We start from the raw sequence: 20,251 nt of genomic DNA on the forward strand, positions 1-20,251 counted from the left end.
TTGTTTTCCTAGGTTATGGGGTAAAAATTTGCAAAGAAAAACATAAAATACATAATTAATAATATATAAATAAAATGCTTTGTTTTTTTGGTGTTCTCAATGTTAAAACTTGTATTTTCAAAATACAAAAATTTATGTAAAAGTACTTCCAAGGTCAAAGTTCATAACATACAGTAAAATAAAGCATAAAATTCAGGCTGTCCTTAATAGTAAAAATGTCAAGTTGTTAATAAATACTCAGCAAAATCAGGACAAAAGCATGCACATAACCGGCAAAAATTAGCTCTAAGATGGGTGCTCGACCAAAAAATATTAATAAAAAGCAGAAAAAAGTCAGCACACCAAAGATCCAGAAATAAGCTAAAAATTTAATATAAGACTCAAACTGAGTTTTTTGTTAATAAATACTTACCATCAACTTTTATGGCAGAAAAATGAGCTATACTGAATTCAAAACTTCAGTATTTTTAGAAAATAAACAAAAGTTGTAAAATTAAAACATTTGAGAATGATGCTGTTACTGCATTTTGCTCATGTTGATATAAGCTACACTATCTGCTGCAAGTACCCTGTAAACCAAATGATGCATATTAAATGACATGCTAATTAAATAATAAAAGCATTCAAATAAACCACTGAGGATTGATTTTAAATGGATCTACCCTAAATGTGGCATCAGTATCAACATTTCAGGATCGATCCGCCCATCCCTAGCTCCCACATGCTCACGTGTGGCTGCTCCACCAAAAGTCCAGAAACCCTTTACCTACAGAGCTCCGCTTAGACCTGTTGCGACCTCGGCGTGACATGTTGGTCCCGTAGCCAAGGTGACCCGCAGGTCCTGGTGGCCCCCAAGGGGAACGGGGGATGCGCTCGTAGCCTGGGTCGCTATATAAGCGATGGAAAAGGGTGAATGAGGAATTAAAGCCTCTTACAGGCACAGTGACCAGGGAAGGTAATCCTCTTTCTGTCGGCTCTGCAACTTCACCTGTATCTAATCCTGACCGGGGTTTATCCCGGAGCGCAGGTGAGATTGTTCACTTACACCACCAGGCACGTCAGCCACCCGCAACCTCGTGCACAAGCCATGCAAGCGTCACAGTCTAACCCCTGGCTTACTAACTAGCATCAACACCAAAAGGACTATTTCTGTAATGCATGCATGCATTTTGGTGCATCCCTCGATGCATGCCATGTCTGTGTGAGGTCATTCTTACAGTTTGGTTAATGTAGTTGTATGTCTTCATGAAACAATACATATTTTACATAAAATGTTAATCAACTTTCATGCTATGTGGTTTGCATAGAATGATTAGTACTTAAATACCTAACTTTTTGAAGCACTTGACAAAACAAATAATTCCCATGTCCCCAATTATTTTGAAATAAAGGTTACATATACACTGCCTGTCTGTTTGGATTTTAATAGGCAAATACTAGATAATAAGAGTCTATGAATGAATCATTATTACAGTGATTATTATGTTTTTAGCATGTTATATGTTTGGCAACGGTTCTTTTAACCCTAAAAGATGGAGTGTGTAGCTTTTAATTTCTTAAACAACCATGTACGAAGACACATCATGGCCAAATTCCAGGATGACAATGTCAAGATTCATCAGGCTCAAATTGTGAAAAAAATGTTTGAGAGGGAGCATGGAGAATCATTTTCACACATGAATTGGCACCTCTGAGTCCTGACCTTAATTTCATTGAAAGTCTTTGGGATGTGCTGGAATAGACTTTACAGAGTGCTCACCTCTTGCATTGTCAATACAAATGTTGTGATGTTATTTCCATCAAAAGGTGCATCAGTTTTTGGTGAAGATCTTGGATAGACTCTTAAGTATTTGCCTCTTAAAATCCAAACAGCAACTTTTTTTTTTTTTTATGGCCGGGCGGGCAGTGTATATTTCTAAACTTGCAATTTTGAGCATTAGTATACATGTACAAATTCGCTGTGATACATATTTATTTAATGTGTAAAACTATTCCAGTCCACCCTGTTACATTGGTGCTACTTGCCCTTTAAAATCTTAAGAACATATCCTAACATGACTTCCTAGAAGTGACATAATTTTCTTGGAAGGAAAGCAACTCCAATAACAAAGTATTAGGAAAGACTTTAGATATACAAAGACGATGTGCTCGTATTACTATGAATAATTCTTGCCTTCTAAATAAAAGCACCAGTAAAATCACTGAGTCACTGCAGTAGCCTTTAAAAGCTCAGGTTGCTACAGAAACTAAAGATAAAGATGACTGTACATGCACATTGGCTGGTCCAGCCTGAAAAATGCTGATTTTAGAAACAAACTTTACGAGACAGTTGTTGTCAGATTTCATTGGTGATTTCAAATATGAAATTTAATAGGCCTTTATCACAGTCCGTGTGTTGTCACATCTGGCTCTGATTAGAAGGCATAAAGGAATTTCCGCCTGTATTAGTGTCAGTCGACGGATGCCAGTTTTAAGAAGAAAATTAAACTAATTTAGTTGAACTTAACAATAAACATCAATATTTATATCAACATAAAGTTACTGTTTATTTAGACTTACATGGTACCCTACATATATGTCATCTTTCATTAAAGGTGCCCTAGAGGTGCCTTTTCAAAAGATGTAATATAAGTCTAAGGTGTCCCCTGAACGTGTCTGTGAAGTTTCAGCTCAAAATACCCCATAGATTTTTTTCAATTAATTATTTTAACTGCCTATTTTGAGCCATTATTACATATGCACCGATTAAGCGTGCGGCCCCTTTAAATCTCCCGCTCCCCCGCCCCCGCGAGCTCTCAACTGCCTTAAACAGCAAACACAAAGTTCACACAGCTAATATAACCCTCAAAATGGATCTTTACAAAGTGTTCATCATGCATACATCGATTCCTGTGAGTATAGTATTTATTTGGATGTTTACATTGATTCTGAATGAGTTTGAGGCTATGCTCCGTGGCTAATGGGCTAATGCTACACTGATGGTGAGATTTATAAAGAATGAAGTTGTGTTTATGAATTATACAGATTGCAAGTGTTTAAAAATGAAAATAGCGACGGCTCTCTTGTTTCCGTGAATACAGTAATAAACGATGGTAACTTTAACCACATTTAACAGTACATTAGCAACATGCTAACAAAATATTTAGAAAGACAATTTACAAATATCACTAAAAATATCATGTTATCAATGATCATGTCAGTTATTATTGCTCCATCTGCCATTTTTCGCTACTGTCCTTGCTTGCTTACCTAGTCTGATGATTCAGCTGTGCACATCCAGACGTCCTGCCCTTGTGTAATGCATTGAACATGGGCTAGCATATGCAAATATTGGGGGCGTACATATTAATGATCCCGACTGTTACGTAACAGTCGGTAGAACAGGTGAGATTCGCCTGTTCTTTGGAGGTCATTTAAACAAATGAGATTTATATAAGAAGGAGGAAACAGTGGAGTTTGAGACTCACTGTATGTCTTTTCCATGTACTGAACTCTTGTTATTCAACTATGCAGACGTAAATTCAATTTTTGAATCTAGGGCACCTTTAATGTATAACATTATCTGAGCAGAAATGATTGTCAGCGCTACCTGTGTTGCCATTGCCAGTCATTAATCTTATGACTGGCAACACAGGTAGTGCTGACAATCGTTTCTGCTCAGATAATGTTGTAGGTTATACAAGATTAATGAAGAGCAACAAGCTGCTCAAGTTACTGTCAGAGGAATCATTGGACTAATTTTATTTTATTTTTAATATTATTTTGTTTATATTTGCATTTTATTTCATTTTATTTATTATGTTTAACTGCCCATTTTTGTCTACAGTGTAATGTTATCCAATTATTGCACTCAAACACGGAGGATATGACGCGTTTAAAGGCCAGAACACACCAAGCCGATGACGATGAACTAATGGCAACGAAAGCAGACTGCGGGGTTGGCTCACATCGGCAGCGTCTCTGTCCAAAGTTGGCCTGACACACCAAACTGACGCTAAACAGCCGACGGCCAAGTAGCACGTCCGTTCTGCGCCTGCGCAAGATGAAATGCCTTTCCGTACCAGCAGGTGGCAGTAGCTGAACAGCCAATCAGAATGATCAGATGGCCCGACGGACCGACGAGCTCCGACGGCGATTCAACATTTCGAATCGGCCAAAAAAAAAAGCCAACGAGGACCAACTTCAGCCGACGGTGTGGAACACACTGAGAAAACTTAGTCGGCCGACAAACAAAAACTGCCCAACGGCCGACCGTCGGCTTGGTGTGTTCCTGCCTTAAGATGATCAAACCAGTTATTTTTGAATAATCATCCATGGGCTGGAAATATATCCTTTATTTAAACAACTTCAATTTGATCTAATTATTGATGATTGCATCATAAATGCAAAAATTATTGTTTAATACAATAATACAATTTAATCCCCCAAAAGTCTTTAGTCCTAATGAATATTTTAAGTCTAATTCTAATGCTTTTTAATGTGATATGTTGTTTATATTGTATTCTTGCAGTTAAAGGTGCAGTGTGTAAATTTTAGCGGCATCTAGTGGTGAGGTTGTGAACTAACGGCACACACCCCTCCCTTTTGGAGAAGCTACGGTGGCCGTCTGGCCGACATGTCATCGTCTGAGAGAGCACAGGGTAGCTTGTGAGAAGCAATGAGGTTTCTTCTTACTTCTAACAAAGAACGGTCTCTGATTCTAATAAACCAGACGACTATTGCTTCTACTACTTATATTCAATGTAGTGACAATGCAAGCTGCCTCTAAAGACACGAATGATTTAAAAGAACAACAGTGATGAAACACGCTCTGTTGTCCGTTTAGGGCTGCTGTAGAAACATGCTGGCGCATAATGGCGACTTGACATGGAGGGGGGACCCGCGGTGTATGTGATAGAAATGGCTCATTCTAAGGTAATAAAAACAAAGGTTCATTATGTAAGGTCTTTATGTACCACTGAAAACATAGTTATGTATATTATATTGCATTTCTGTCAATAGATCCTCTCAAATTTTACACATTGCACCTTTAAAGAGTGATCAGACTCTTTAGTATTGCGCATACACAGTTAGCTATGCGCACTCCCCTTTAAATCACACAATATGCATCAGAATATCTTGACACCATTTTTCTCTGTTTCACAAAACTCAGTTAATGATAGTAAATGGCTGGTGTCTTTAGAAGAAGTATCTGTGCTGAATTTTACAATCCCGTGTTATGGGCACAGCTACTGATGCAGGCTGCAGCGGAAGTTTTTTTGTTACGCTCCTATTTGAAGCTTCCGCTATTCGAATGCGGAAGTGTGATGAAGGCCTATCGTAAGCTTGGAGAATAGCTTTGGAGAATTTGATGTTTCCCCATTCAAAGAGATAGGAGCTGTATTTGCATAACTGAAATGGCTACCTGAGAGGTGTTTCAAAGATGGCCGCCGAGTGAAATGACTTGCCATAAATGGACTTTGGTTGAACACACTTCAAAATGGAGGCGGGGAAAACTTCATTTTTAGAATACTTATCTAAAAGCATAAAACATAACATGTCCTGCCCTGTTGTGTTAATTTATACTGGACATGAAAATGTTTTTTTTTTTTTTTTTTTTTTTTATAAATAGATTTGATAAAAAACATCTTCTGCAAGCATGTTGGGCTTTCCTAGCTAGTGTGGGCTTCATTAGCTGAAATGTCCACAAATTTCCTAGACCACATATGAAATATTTGGTCAGGATTATTAGGTTATAGCCTGAGCCTGACCAATGTGTTTTTCTGATATACAGACATTTTCTCCCTCTGATAAAACTAATAAAAAAATAACTGAATTATTAAAAAGCTTTCAACAAACCTCCTCGGTCAAAATTTCAACAAACTGTAGGAATGACCAAGTGCATGTGATGAATGTGCAGAGAACGTTAGCTTCATCAGTCTATCCATGCAGTGTGGGCTGAAGGAAGGGGTGGCTTCATGCACCTGTGAGGCAAGAAGCAGTAGCGGGAGGCAGCGGCCCGTTTGGGGGTGGGCACTCACTTTTCTCAAACCTGTCTGCCAGATGAGAGCACATGTTGGAGCCCACGGGCTGGTCCTGCCGGAGGGGGGAGTCCTGGCTAAGAGGGGTCAACACTAACTGTTCTGGAGGAGCGTTGCCATAAGAAAGAAACAACACAAGATACCAAGTCAGTAAGACCGTAGAGCAAAACACTCTTAAAAATGTGCTTTTAGGGATCAGAAATGGTGATCGATACAAGCGTTAATATGCAAAAGAACTCTTTCTTCAAAGAAATAGCTCTTTATAGTGTAAAGGGCCTCTCAGCATGTCAAAAAGTTTATTATATACAAAAAAGCTGTTGGACAAAACACATTATCTTTACCTTGCTGACTTCCATTTGTGACCTTTAAGTTATATATCAATATATACCAACAATATCCCACATTACATACAAATCAAGGCACAGCTTCGTTAAATATATGCTGACTTCCGCTTTCAGTTCAATTTGTTGGGCATAATATTTAAGAAATAGACAAAGAAAGGCTACTGTGGTGCTTAATGCAACAGTGAAAAGTATTATTCAGAATGGATTTATCATTATCTGGGTGAGCAGACTTGCTAAGGTTAAAAAAAAAATAATTAAAATGGTAATTTAACTTAACATTGTTCTTTATAGATATTTTTTCAAAACATATTTGCACTATACTCTGCTAAATCTGAATGATGTGGCTAATATACAAAACCATTATTTTAATCTGATATGGAATGGTTACACACAAGCTATACTATCAAAATAAAAGCAAAAATTCCAAGAAAATAAATCTCTAAAAAATGAATATTATAATAATGGAATGCTAATGTTTAGTACTGAAAGCAATAAATGATGTAATAAGCAATAAATTGTGCTAAGCTCTATGTAATCGTTTCATGTATCCTGTATGTATGTGTTATATATATATATATATATATATATATATATATATATATATATATATATATACACACACACACATATATATATATATATATATATATTACAGTCAAACCAAAATTTGTTCAGACACCTTGAACATTTCATGCATTATTACAGTTTATTCACTATAGTTTTAAAAAAAAGTTTGATAAAATATGACAAGAACTCATAGTTAAACTGTATCAGAAAACATTAATCTTAATTATGTCAGATAACACTCAAGTAAAACATGGTCAGGTCAAAGTGTCCACTGTAGTCCATTATGACTGTATGTCACAGTTTACTTTATATGTGGTTGTTTTATCAGGCAGTTATACAGAGCATAATCAGATATGGCATTACGGTATGGTTTGGTAACCTAAAAATTCAAGTAAAATCTAAGCTCGCACGCTTGGTAAAAATAGTGATGAAGACCACTGGGAGAAAGGACCATTTGCCCCTTGAGTCATTGTATGAACAGTCTGTCCTTAGAGAAGCACATACAATCTTGATCCATTGCATGTACTGCATACTGAGTATGAATTGGTACAGAGTTCCAATGTGTAGGTATAATCTGTCTTTTATACCTATTTCAATTAAAATGTTAAATGATGAATAAATTAATGTAATTTTATTTTACTTTTTTTTTAATGTTTTTAATGTTTTAATGTTTTAATCTCTGGGGACAATAAAGTGTATTTCATTTATTTCATTTCATATTTTGCTATCCTCACTTACATAAATGAACTGTAGTGTCCTCCACCCACTAGTATAAAAATATAATTATATAATAATTATATCTAGTGTCTGAATAATTTTTGGTTTGACATATATACATATATATATATATATATATATATATATAAACCATGAGTGTAATTACAGGCTGTTACTTACTGTTTACTGTAATCCAATTTTATTAAGCCCAGTTATAGGTAACATTACCAATGAATGTCAACAGGCCACTAATAATACTAGAGAAACAAATATGCCAAAATAAACGTACATTTACAATTTTTTTAAAATTATTTTAATTATTTTATTAATTGTATTTTTATTGACTTGCATCATGAAGAAAGCTGTGTATTTATTTCATATAAAGTTTTATAATTTGATGTAAGTAATGTAAATATAAACGCTGTCATCTGCATTCAAATAGTTTAATATGATATATGTGTATTTATTGTTTAAATATACAAAGAAAGGTATCTTAATGCTTCTTTTTACTTCAATATTTAATTATGCTCTATAATTTAAGCATTCAATTAAACTAACAGAGCAATCAGTTTCCTACCTACGCCATGGACTACGAGTGACATGTTTAGATGCTGCCCCCATGTGGCCTTTAAACTGATGCACAGCAATTTGACAAACCACATGATTTGTACAATTAATAGAAAATTATAATTTGTCAAATTACTATTCAAACAACATCACACTATACACTTGATTGTGCATGCTTTTTTTGTTGATATATTTTTCAATCGTCCCATTTCCCAACTGAGCATATGGAGAGCAAAGTCATCAGAAAACAGCTGTCAGTCATCTGTTGAGGTGAGCAGAACTGAGTGGATTACTGACCTTTCTACTTACAATTACAGCACACAGCCTTCTTTTATGTATATCTTCTGAAAGATAATTCTTCAAGGCATATAATAAATAAAACAGATTAAAGATTTCCAGAAAAGCCCAAATGCAAGTTTAACGAACAGTTTGCAACCAATACGACAACAACCCAGAGAACAAACCACAGAATTGCAAATTAGGTTACCAACAATATGTCCCCTGAATGTTAATTCTGGAACATGCTGGGTGCAGGCCAAACAAACGCTCTGAACAACCGTTCAATGTAATCCACAATGTATATGTGTCAGACAGTCAAAAAGACTCCACCCTCTGTGTCATCAATCCACAAAGCTCTGCCGCATAAAGACATGCTGGAAAAGACCTGCTGCCAAAACCCTCTGCAATCTCTCAAACCTGCCACCAATGTACAAATCTCAAAAGCCATGGACTTGCGATGTACTCTTGGCCCCTGTTCGGTGCATTACTTTGAAACGTGACAGGCAGTACATTGATGTCTGAAGAATGATATATAAGCTTTTACTTAGATTTGTAATAATAATAATTGTCTCAGTGGCTCATTTTCATTCAGTACAGACTGCACTGATGCAGTAGCCGAAGTAATTTTCTCTCAGTGGTTTGCAGTCTTTTGATTTTAACCCTACACTGCATCCATTTGGAAAGCAATACTTTCTTGCATAAAACAGACCAACTATCAATGATAACAGTGTAATCTTTTTATTTTAACCCATATTGCATGCATTTTGAACCCTATTGGAAGCATTTTTAAAGCAATGCATTCTTGCATAAAAAGGACCTCATTGCAAAATAATAATAATTATAAATTATAAATAAATTTTTTTAGGTATATTGCTTTAAAAAGGTTTTCATAATTGTAATTGTGCAATTTTTATACCATTCAAGACTTTTCAGAGTTTAGAGTTTAAACTCAATATTTTTATTATTAATATAAATTCAAATGGATCTTAGTGATTTTTGTGGGCTGATTTTTATTTTTTTTATTTTTAGTGGTTTAATTTTTTACACTGCATAATTTAAAGAAATGTTAAATTGAAATGCTTTTATTATTAAAGATTTGAAATGAAATTGAGTGACTAAGATTTGCTAGTGTCAGAATACTTCAAATAACAAATATAGGCTAATATTTAAAGATAACCCTTCAATAAATATAACTATACAGTCTGTGCCTGCTATATCACAGCATCCAATATAAATGATATTTTCTTATAAGTGGTCACACAACCATTATCTAGACCACAAAACCAGTCATAAGTCATACAAGTATATTTGTAGCAATAGCCAACAATACATTGTATGGGTCATAATTAACGATTTTTCTTTTATGCCAAAAATCATTATGATATTAAAGAGATCATGAAGATATTTTGTAAATTTCCTACCATAAATATATCAAAAATGTATTTTTGTGAGTGGATATGCATTGCTAAGGACTTCATTTGAACAACTTTAAAGGTCATTTTCTCAATATTTTGATTTTTTTGCACCCTCAGATTCCAGATTTTCAAATAGTTGTATTTCGGCCAAATATTGTCCTATCTTAACAAACCATACATCAATAGAAAGCTTATTTATTCAGAAAAATCGATCCTTACGACTGGTTTTGTGGTCCAGGGTCACATATTTTACTTAAATGTAAAAAGCTAAACACTTTAACCAGACACACATAACCTCAACAGGTGAGCCAGACCTGTCTATGAGCTTACAAAGTTAGAGCGCTTTAAGTAGTCACGTGATGAGCTAAATAACCATTACTAAGGGAGGTTCTCTCTCAAAGGTCTATGCAGATCTGGATAAGATTAATTGAAGCCGCATCACAGTTTATCTCAGAAGAACAGTTGACCCCAGCTATCACCTCCGCCAACTGGTAGGAAACAGAACATCACCCTGGTAACCCATCTGTTTACACAGCGAAAATGACAGGTCACCAAACGGGACAGGTGGAGGATAACTGATGCTGGTCACAACATGTCCTAATGCGTGTAAAATATAATTAACAGCGCATATAAATGCTATAATAACGAATAATACACATAAATTAACATCCGAAAATCCAACGGCACAACACAGCACCAAAGAAAACACACGCGTCAACAGTTTCGATATATGTCGGCAGATTATGTCATGCTTACCTCCCTCGCTGTGGATCTTCTTCGACCGTCTGTTGAAATACATTCTGCAAGCATGTGTGGAGCTTCCAGTAACAGGAGCGAGACGATGGCATACTCGAGCTTCAGCGGGGGTATGCGGACCACATTCGCAGGGATGCGGTGTTTGAAGGAAGCAACATAGTTCTCGATGATGGGTCACCCTCAGCCGCGCGCACTGGGCCGGGCACGCGCTCCTGCCATCCTGCTGATCCGTCGCATTATTGCTCGTGTGAATGCATAGGCGAATCCGCGCGCACTCCGTCATCAGACCCCGCCTGTCCCAACTGGACACTTTAAGCTGTCCAATGCGCTCTCATGTGTTGGGGGTCTTTAAATATCACTCACCTACTAATATAATATATCACTCACCTACTAATATAATATAATATAATATAATACTAATATGTAAATAGCCGTTTATATTAATAATTAACTTTAGAGTATTTGAATGGTTTTTGGCTTTAACCTTATTTAATAATTAGCCATTTTTACATTTGGCACCACACTGCTTCAGGGTTAAGGTGGCCTTATGGATTAATTATATTTATTTAATGTTTAAATATATAGTTCTGTCTTAAAATCTTTTAATATATACTATTTAAAGTATCATGCTCACAAAGGCTGCATTTATTTAATGAAAAACAAACAAACAAATAAAAAACAGTAAAAACAAAACTTTTGTAGTTTTCTAATTTTAATTCAAAATGTAATTTATTCATGTGACAGCAAAGCTGATTTTCATTTGCATTATTATTATTATTATAATTATAAATTTTGAAAACGGTTCTGCTGATTAATGTTTTTGTGGAAACCGTGATATATATATATATACAGTACAGTCCAAAAGTTTGGAACCACTAAGATTTTTAATGTTTTTAAAAGAAGTTTCGTCTGCTCACCAAGGCTACATTTATTTAATTAAAAATACAGTAAAAAACAGTAATATTGTGAAATATTATTACAATTTAAAATAACTGTGTACTATTTAAATATATTTGACAAAGTAATTTATTCCTGTGATGCAAAGCTGAATTTTCAGCATCGTTACTCCAGTCTTCAGTGTCACATGATCCTTCAGAAATCATTCTAATATGCTGATTTGCTACATAATATATATATTATAATATATATATTATGAATAGAAAGTTCAAAAGAACAGCATTAATTTGAAATAGAAATGTTTTGTAACAGGAAAGTCTTTGCTGTCACTTTTGATTGATTGAATGCATCTTTGCTGAGTAAAAATATTAATTAAAAAAAAAAAAAACGTAGATTTCACTGCCCAAAGCAATTTTTTTCAGTGTATAAAAAGCATTTGTTTCCTAGGAGTAACAAAGCATGTCTATAATTCCATTGTTAGGGAGCAGAGAAGAAAAAAAAATCAATGTGTTTTATTTTATTACATAGTAACAGAATACATATTCTTCTGTTTCAGCATCACATTATAACATAATACATAGTCATAGCTCAATGATGTCAATTTCTCATCATTAAATATCTAAACTTCATGGCCAAAGCTCCCCCACTCGCAGCTACACAACAGCTCAAAAACCATTCTGTTCCATTCAGCAATATACACACACATTTGCTACACACATACTTACAATTCGCACTTCTTATATAACATACACACATCCTCACAACATACAGACAAAATAAAGGGATATTTTAGTATACAAGAAAACAATAACATCGAGGACAGGTGTTGAATAACAGATTCTGTCATTGTTTTAATCGAGATCCTGAAACATAAGCAGACATCTATTGTACATTGAGGAAAAGTGTACCTTGGAAAGACGCAAGATACCACTACATTCATGATCTTTCATTCAGAAGTCCTACTTCACGCTCTGCCTCACATGGGGAATGAGCAACACTGCATGAAGGGTACAAAATGGTGACTCCGAGCAAACAGGGCTTTCAGACAAGGCCGTAAGTGAAACCGTTGTGTGCTAAAATACTGAGGGAAGGAAAGCAAGGCAGACCGTGTGTGAGATACGGAGAATGTGATGATAAAAACTATAGAAATAGCTGGATGTGAGGATAAAAGTAGGAAAACGAAAAAACACAGGTATGTTATAATATAATATTGAACCACCATTCAATATCTTTCATTGCCTCCTTGTATCATTGCATCACCCAGGAAGAAGACTGGCCTATAACAGGCTCGAATGTACTGCCCTATAGTGCAGCGGCTGACAAGTGCTTTCAAGTGATAATCAATTTCAGCTTTTCATTAAAACATTGTGAACTATGTGCAGGGCGTTGACGGGGTTTATACTCAGGTACAAATCAAGCATGCACTTACATCATATAATCCAATTGGTTCTCCAAAACTGTTGTTCAAATGCAAATGGCTTGTTCTCATTAGAAATGTATAATGACACTCAAAGTGGAAAGCTTATTCAGTCCATAGGGAAAATAATGATCACGCTTAAAAAATTGTGTTCTGTAGTGTTTATGGAGATGCTCATTGCCATTTCCCGTAATATAAAGATGCAGATGCAGATATTGGAATTTCAGTGACAAATTCATTTACGACCAGATGCATCATTCATATCCCATAAGTATTCTTATCGACCCCATCAAAAAAAGAAAAATCACACTAAAAACCTGCTTTGATTGAAAACGCATTTAAAAGTACACTGCCCAACATCAGGGAGCATTTACATGGAGGACTCATAGAGCTTCAAAACCGGTGGATTTCTCAGCAAGCGCTTAAAAGTAAAGGTTCCTTTTGAAAACGCAAATGAAACAGCATACGGTTCTTTCTACAATATGTCTTACTGTTAAAAACGAAAACACAGACATTCATATATTTACATGTCCTTAAAGAGTTTTAAGAGGTCTATCCATTTTTTGAAGCCACCAAACTTAAAATGTGTGAGACAGAATTAAGGTGCAGTCACATTTAGCGAAATTTCATGGACAAAAAATGTCCATTGTAAATAGTGTAGCGATGTATGAAACACCACTCACACAGAAGTCACTTTTAAACCAAGCAGCTTTCTGTTGGTCAACTTAGTACATGCGTGACCAACCTGAATCCGTTGCGACATCCGATCAGCAATCTTTCACCCTCACGAAATTAGATTTCGCCCGTGAAAATTTGCTGAACAATGGTAAATGTGACTGCACCTTTTGTTGAAGCTAATATTCCTAACTCCGTTTGAGTTAGTTACTCTGTCTGTTAATATGTCCGCTAGGGCTGCACAATTAATCGAAATTAAACTGCACGCGATTTGGCAAAGGCTGTGATTTTTTATGCGCATCTTGTCAGTGAAGCACGGCTCTGTGATCAGCAGTAAATCCAGAGGGCGCTCTCGTGAAGAAACTCAAAATGTGCCAAGATAACGCATGTCATCATACTGTCATTGGCATCATACTATCACTGTAGCTGAAGATTGAAACGCTTGGATTGATTAAACATGAATAATAAACACGCGACTACGACAATATTTGTTTTTTCTGAGTTCTTCAAGCCTTCTTGGGTATTTTCATGATAATAAAGTATAATTACACTTAAATGCTATTTGACATAGCCTTTATCAATGTATAGAATACTATGAAATAATACGTTGTGCCTTATTCTGTGTAAGAAGCCACATCATCTCACAGAAGGATGCTCAACTGTCAAAAAATGTTGTCTTTTGTTGGACAAGAGGTTCATAAATGATTCTAATGTTTGGAACGATGTTTGACACGTGTTGCTTTTTCAAATGCACGTTATAAATGACGTTATAAACTTACAGTGATTTCAGATGGAGCAACATTTACTACTGATCACAGAGCTGTGCTTCAATAACAAGCTGCGCATAAAAAAAAAAGCAGCCTTTGCGATTTCATAATCGTAATAAGCCAAATCGGTTTATGCACAATTTCAGGTTAATTGCGATTAATCGTCCAGCCCTTCCATAAAGCATAATGGAGAATGGAAGAAGAGTAAGAAATGAAAACAAAAGGAGTCTAAAAAAATAAAGCTTTGTTAAATCTCTGCATTATAGTTTTTTTCTGCTTTTGGTTCTACCTTTAGCTTGAATACAATGGATCTCAGAGAATGAAAACATTGAAGCACTATATACAGGTCCCACCAAAGGTGGAACAAAAGTCACTCGTTCAGTCCATTGATTGATAGCTACAGCCTGACATCATTCCTGATGGCTGGACAGAATAGGCTGCCTGCAGATGGGACAGGTGTTGTTTTCAGATAGCCAGCGATCGATGCAGTGGATGTGGAACTCGTGGGCACAAGGCAAGCGGCGCAGCTTGTTGCCCTGAGCGTACTCGTTGATGCAGACGCTGCAAGCGCGACCCTGCTCGCCCTCCATGTTGACCTGACCATAAGTGCGTGTGACCAAATTATCGATCTGTTCTTTGGTGAGGCCCCGTGGGTGCTCCTCGTCTTCGTCTTCATTGAGAAGGAAAAAGTGCGCCAGCCTTAGGATGGGCAATGTGCCGTTTTCCACCAGATTGTTAGTGTCCCTGCTGCTAGGTCGTCCCTCCGGCCCAGTCCTGCTCACCCGCACTTGTCCTTCCTCCTCACCCTCCACTAAACCTTCTCGTGCTGATTCCACTCCGCCATGGGCTGCACCGCCCTCGGCGTTAGCAACGCGGTATGCCTGGGCTCCGGCGGTAGGAGCGGAGTCCTGGTTGGGTGCCACAGTCTCTGAGTCCGCTTCAGTCTCCATGAGGGAGCTAAGCTCACCGAAGCCAGTCATGATCTGACGCAGGATAGATCGCAGCGCCATGGAGCTGGGCTCGCCGAGGCCCGTCTCAGAAATGCGGCGCAGCGGGATGCGTATAGTGCTGACGTAAGTGCGGATTCCCGCGCGCTCCGAGCGTGAGATAGTACGGCGGAAGCCGCCACTGTCGCTCTCGAAGGTGACCGTATTCTCAGCGGCCCGAGCACGAGAGCGAGTGCGGCTAGCAATGCTGTCCCTGTCCCGGTTCTCGCCTGGCCTAATGCGCCGCACCTGGAGGTCCAGCATGATCGTGGGGTGGCGCCGCACACCTCCAGCGCCTGACGAAGGAGTCTCCCCCTCTTCCTCACCTGCCTCCGGAGGATCCGTAGTAGCAGCCGGCTCTACGGTGGCCTCGCCCATCTCCATTGCAACAGCCGTACTTCCAGTGGACTCCACTGGGGCAGCGCTGCTGCTATGGGTGGGGCTAACGCTGGAGGCTGGGTTTCTGTCCAGGGGGGACCGGCTACGTCTCGAAGAGCGAGACAAAGCCCCACCTGCTCCCGTCGCCCGGCGCATGCGGCCACGTGAACGAGTCCTGCTGTTTCGTGGCTCACGGGCAGCTGGCGCCACCTGGGGGCCGGACTGAGGCAGAGCGGTGGGGCAGTCCGGGCCTTCATTTCCATTCTGCCCCTCCCCTGCGTTAACCGAGGAGGTTGTGACCTGTATTTGACCCCTTATGGCACCACCATCCTGCTCTTGTGACTGAAAAGCGAGTGGTGCCTGTGGAGGAGGAGAGCTTGGCACAGAAGGCAAGTTCCTCCTCAAAGGCGTGGGAGGAGCCTGTGAGGTCAGAGGCGGCGTTACAGGCGGAGCCGTGCTGCTGCGAGTGCGGCGCACCGCGGCCCTCCTTCCCAGGGTGGGCCTGGCCGTAGAGTACGGCGTGGGGTGTTGAATTGAGTAAGGTGCAGACCTTGAGGGGTTGTAAGGGGTCGTGGGTGCAGAGGCAGATGACACTGGGGGGGGAGGGGGAGGAGGAGGAGGAGGAGGCGGCGGCATTGGGAGCTCAGTCGGATCAGGGGTGTCGCTGTGTTCTCCAGGCTCAGGTTGCTCGTGGTTGATGTTGATCTCAAGACTGAAGCGGAACTCGCCGCTGTTGGGGTTGGTGCGGCTGACGGCACGCCAAGTTTGGTTTCCACTCTGCCCACTACGTGTGGCATTCCCTGTGCGCCGAAATGTGTTCAACCACTCCAGCAGAGAGTCTCCGTTAGACGTCTCAGCACCTGGCTCGACTGCACCTGGAAAAGAATGATTTCTTTATCAATATTTTATATTATAAATTTCATATAAATATTGATGAATACAAGGGTAATTAATAAAACAAATCACATGCATTCAATTTGTTTTTACTTGCAAAACCTAATTGATTCTTTGACACTTTAAGATTCACAGATGTATCATGATTCTGAATCAAATTTTTTTTTTTTTTATTTAATTTTAATTTGATTAATTCTGATTAATAAAAAGCAAATAGAGGACAAAACATTACAAATACGTGTTGCAAAATTTTTACAGCCAAGGACCAAAAAAGCTGGAAATGTTTGGGTCAGTATGATACTTTTTTTTTAAAGAAAGTGATATTTTTTTTTTTGGAAAGGATGCATGAAATTTTTTAAAAGAGAAAGTAAAGACATTTATAATGTTACAACATTTTTGACTTCAAATAAATGTTGTTCTTTTTAACTTTCTATTCATCAAATAATCCTGAAAAAGTTTCCACATAAATATTAAATAGTAAAACTTAATAATAATAAATGTTTCTTGAACACCAAATCAGCATATTAGAATGATTTCTGAATGATCATGTGACACTGAAGACTGGAGTAATGGCAGATTCAGTTTGCCATCAGGAATAAAGTACATTGTAAAACAGTTTTTGTAAATTGTAATAATATTTCACAATATTACTGTTTATACTGTAATTTTTAATCAAACAAATGGTGAGCAAAAATACATTAAAAAACCTTACGAACCACAAACATTTCAATGGTAATGTACATTTACACAAGGATCACAATCAAGGACCAACAACGACAAAGTTTACATTCACTCTCTCTGACATTATATTTATGCCAGCTTCATTCTGTTTCTATGGGTGGGTTAGATCAGTTTTATGTTTTAGTATGGCTGCATAATGCTGTATATCTTCACAACCCAAAGATTTGTGCTCCTACACTGTTGCTAAAAACGCAGATGAATCCTGAATTGTTTTGTAATTGCATTGTGACTACCTGTGAGGCATTTCTGTTATACAAAACCAGCTGATTATTCAAATTAAATCTATTAGTACAGCTGAGCATTCCTCCATGTGCGCTTACCGCTACTGCCCTCTGCCTCACTGCTCTGAGGGCGGGGTTCAGGGCGTGGCTGAGATGACACTCGCTCCTTTGCACCATCCAGACGCTGCCTCAGCTCCTCTGCTGTGACTTCACCTGTAACCAAACAAAGACACACCTTATATAAGTTTCATATCTATTGTTCATTTGAGTAAAAGGTTAGGTTTGGGAATTTCCTCATGCTTTGAATTTTTATTTTTCTGTGTGAGGGTATACATATATTAAAATTAAAAATCAAAATATAACAATGCAACAAAGACAATTTACTTAATAAAAGACATATACCCCTGGTTTCACAGACAAGGCTTAAGCTAGTCCTGGACTAAAATGCATGTTTGAGCTGTTTTAACTGAAAGCAACTTGCACTGACATATCTTAAAATATGTCAGAGCCATTGTTTTGTCTCAAGATGCACACCAGTAATGTTTTTTCTAGGGTATGTTTATAAAAGCTACTTAAATGTCATAATTGAAATAATGCCTAATCCTGGCTTAGCCTAAGCCCTGTCTGTGAAACCAGGCCTAAGACATGTTTATTGGACTATGTGCCATAAACAAGGTGTGCATCTTTGCATACGGCCGGATTTGGTGTGTTCTCACCAGGTGTTCCCAGAAGATTGCTGTCTCTCATTAGTCTGTACTCCTCCTCACTCAGTTCATTAATGAAGTGATAGTATGCCTCCTCCCGCCGAAGCCGCTCCGCTTGACGATGACGTTCGTCTCGGCCGCCGGGAGGGTCCATCACCACAGAAACCGCTGCTCACAAAAATTGCAAAGACAAAAAAAGGCATAATAAATATTCTTAAATAGATACATATGCTGCCTGTATATAACTTTATCTCAGTTCAGTTCCACTGTGTAGTTTACATTTGCAATTTTCTTATAAAGTTCAACCTAATATCCATGTAGATTATACATAACCTGTTCATGCACTTTTTTTATTAACATTAATATTTATGTCTATAAGGGCATGTGTAAAATCTTTAGTCCTGTGACTGGTGTTTCCATTTTAATCACATTTGATTAATTAATTTTTAAAAGCACAATGCCATATAGTCTCTCAATATAAAGCCATTAAATTTACATGCATAATTCTAAATGAATTAGCAAAATGCTGTTTAAAAAGGATTTCATATATTATCACATTGCAAGGAATCCTTAAAGTGTCTCATGTCAACTACTCATCTTCAATAAAAACATGAAGACAGCAATATAAATGCATCATTAGAGACCCTGCTAATCTAATGGTCAGTTTACTCTTATAAAATCATTATCTATAATAATGAAGAAGCTAGCTCTATATACAAATCCAAGATACTGAGAAAGCAAGGAAATGTACTTTCAAAAAATCCAAAATTTATATAAAGAGAGTCTGAGGTATAAACTTCTCTGTCCAAAACAGCCACCATTAAGAGACAGCACGACAAAATGAACGCCTCAGAAAGGCAATCCGTAAATCCTTCATGTGGAAGCAAAACAGCTTTGACACATGTTAAAAACACACCGAGGGCAACGTGACGTTGACAATAGCGTCAAATCAATTCATATAAATAACACCCCAGTCATTTCAAACAGTATTCCTGCCCTGTTATAATACAGTAGGCCACAGACAGCAACGCAGAACAAGCCAAGCACCAAAACTGACGCTGTCAGCCTCACAACCAATCAGCGTCCGAGAAGCGATGACTGACAGCCAGACTGCCCACTCAGCATCGCTCAGAGGCGGGACATGACAAAGAAAAAGTCGGGCACCATATCAGCTAGCAACCTATCCCAGAGACAATAAAAAGCCTAGGCTAGCACTCTACACAGGGTGAAATTCACATCTGAAATTTGTCATTAAACTGTCACTATCGTCTGTCATCGGGCAAACGCGAGTCATGCGGCAGAGCGAGCTGTCATTTTAAATGCGCAACACCTTTGATGGTGTCGACAGATTGCTGACAGGCTAACTGTGGGCCAATGAAAGGTTTAGAATCTAGATCATTATTTTGACAAGATAAGAAAAAATGTCACTGACGCATAAACGTAACAGAAAATGTGACATATAATAACACTGTCCAGAATGAGAACAAAATAAAGAAGCGAAGCTAGTAATAGATATGTAAGTACCTGAAACAGCAGCTGTAATATGGACGAGTTCTCTTTCCTCTCCGCTCTGATTACAATGTAGTCAAGATGGGACCAACGGAGCCACACAAACAACTGCCCGGACTACTACCACATGCGCAAAAACAGTTCCCACAGTAATTCATCAATAACAACACTATAATACATATTAATAACATGATTATTATAAATAACATGATAGCAATATTAAATGATTTATATATATGTATATATATTTATACATATATACATATATATATAAATCATTTAATATATATATATATATATATATATATATATATATATATATATATATATATATAAATCATTTAATATATATATATAATTTAATTTAATTAATATAATTAATTTTTTAAAGGGTTGT

At 37.6% G+C, this 20,251-nt stretch overlaps 2 protein-coding genes across 7 annotated transcripts in view; both read right to left on the minus strand.

The window, feature by feature from the left end:
* Positions 1-10,911, minus strand: part of atp8a2 (ATPase phospholipid transporting 8A2) — a 79,840-nt gene extending 68,929 nt beyond the window's left edge. For 2 of the 5 annotated variants that reach the window (XM_048174004.1, XM_048174002.1), the window contains exon 1: positions 10,666-10,909. In XM_048174004.1, the coding sequence (XP_048029961.1) occupies positions 10,666-10,708 (43 nt within the window). In that variant the 5' untranslated portion in view covers positions 10,709-10,909. Of the gene's footprint in view, positions 1-6,020; positions 6,123-10,665 lie in introns of all 5 variants that reach the window. The other 3 variants (XM_048174000.1, XM_048174001.1, XM_048174005.1) reach the window with 3 other exon arrangements.
* A 1,477-nt stretch (positions 10,912-12,388) lies between these two features.
* Positions 12,389-19,994, minus strand: rnf6 (ring finger protein (C3H2C3 type) 6). Of its 2 annotated transcripts, none has more exons than XM_048174423.1 (4): positions 19,870-19,994; positions 18,358-18,513; positions 17,741-17,854; positions 12,389-16,660 (listed from the first exon to the last, which is right to left on the minus strand). In XM_048174423.1, the coding sequence occupies exons 2-4, from the start codon at positions 18,497-18,499 to the stop codon at positions 14,832-14,834; spliced, it is 2,085 nt and encodes a 694-aa protein (XP_048030380.1). In that variant the 5' UTR covers positions 18,500-18,513; positions 19,870-19,994; the 3' UTR covers positions 12,389-14,831. The 2 variants fall into 2 exon arrangements, with proteins under 2 accessions (XP_048030380.1, XP_048030381.1); XM_048174424.1 differs by lacking the exon at positions 19,870-19,994 and adding an exon at positions 19,262-19,835.
* Between the last annotated feature and the right edge of the window lie 257 nt (positions 19,995-20,251).

Source organism: Megalobrama amblycephala, linkage group LG22, assembly GCF_018812025.1.
Source record: "Megalobrama amblycephala isolate DHTTF-2021 linkage group LG22, ASM1881202v1, whole genome shotgun sequence".
NCBI lineage: Eukaryota > Metazoa > Chordata > Actinopteri > Cypriniformes > Xenocyprididae > Megalobrama > Megalobrama amblycephala.

Coding starts and splice junctions, on each gene's coding strand:
- rnf6 (XM_048174423.1), bottom strand. CDS start 18,499: ATGGACCCTCCCGGCGGCCGAGACGAACGTCATCGTCAAGCGGAGCGG. Junction 17,855..18,357: donor CAATCTTCTGGGAACACCTG/GTGAGAACACAC, acceptor GTTTGGTTACAG/GTGAAGTCACAGCAGAGGAG. Junction 16,661..17,740: donor TGAGGCAGAGGGCAGTAGCG/GTAAGCGCACAT, acceptor ATTCTTTTCCAG/GTGCAGTCGAGCCAGGTGCT.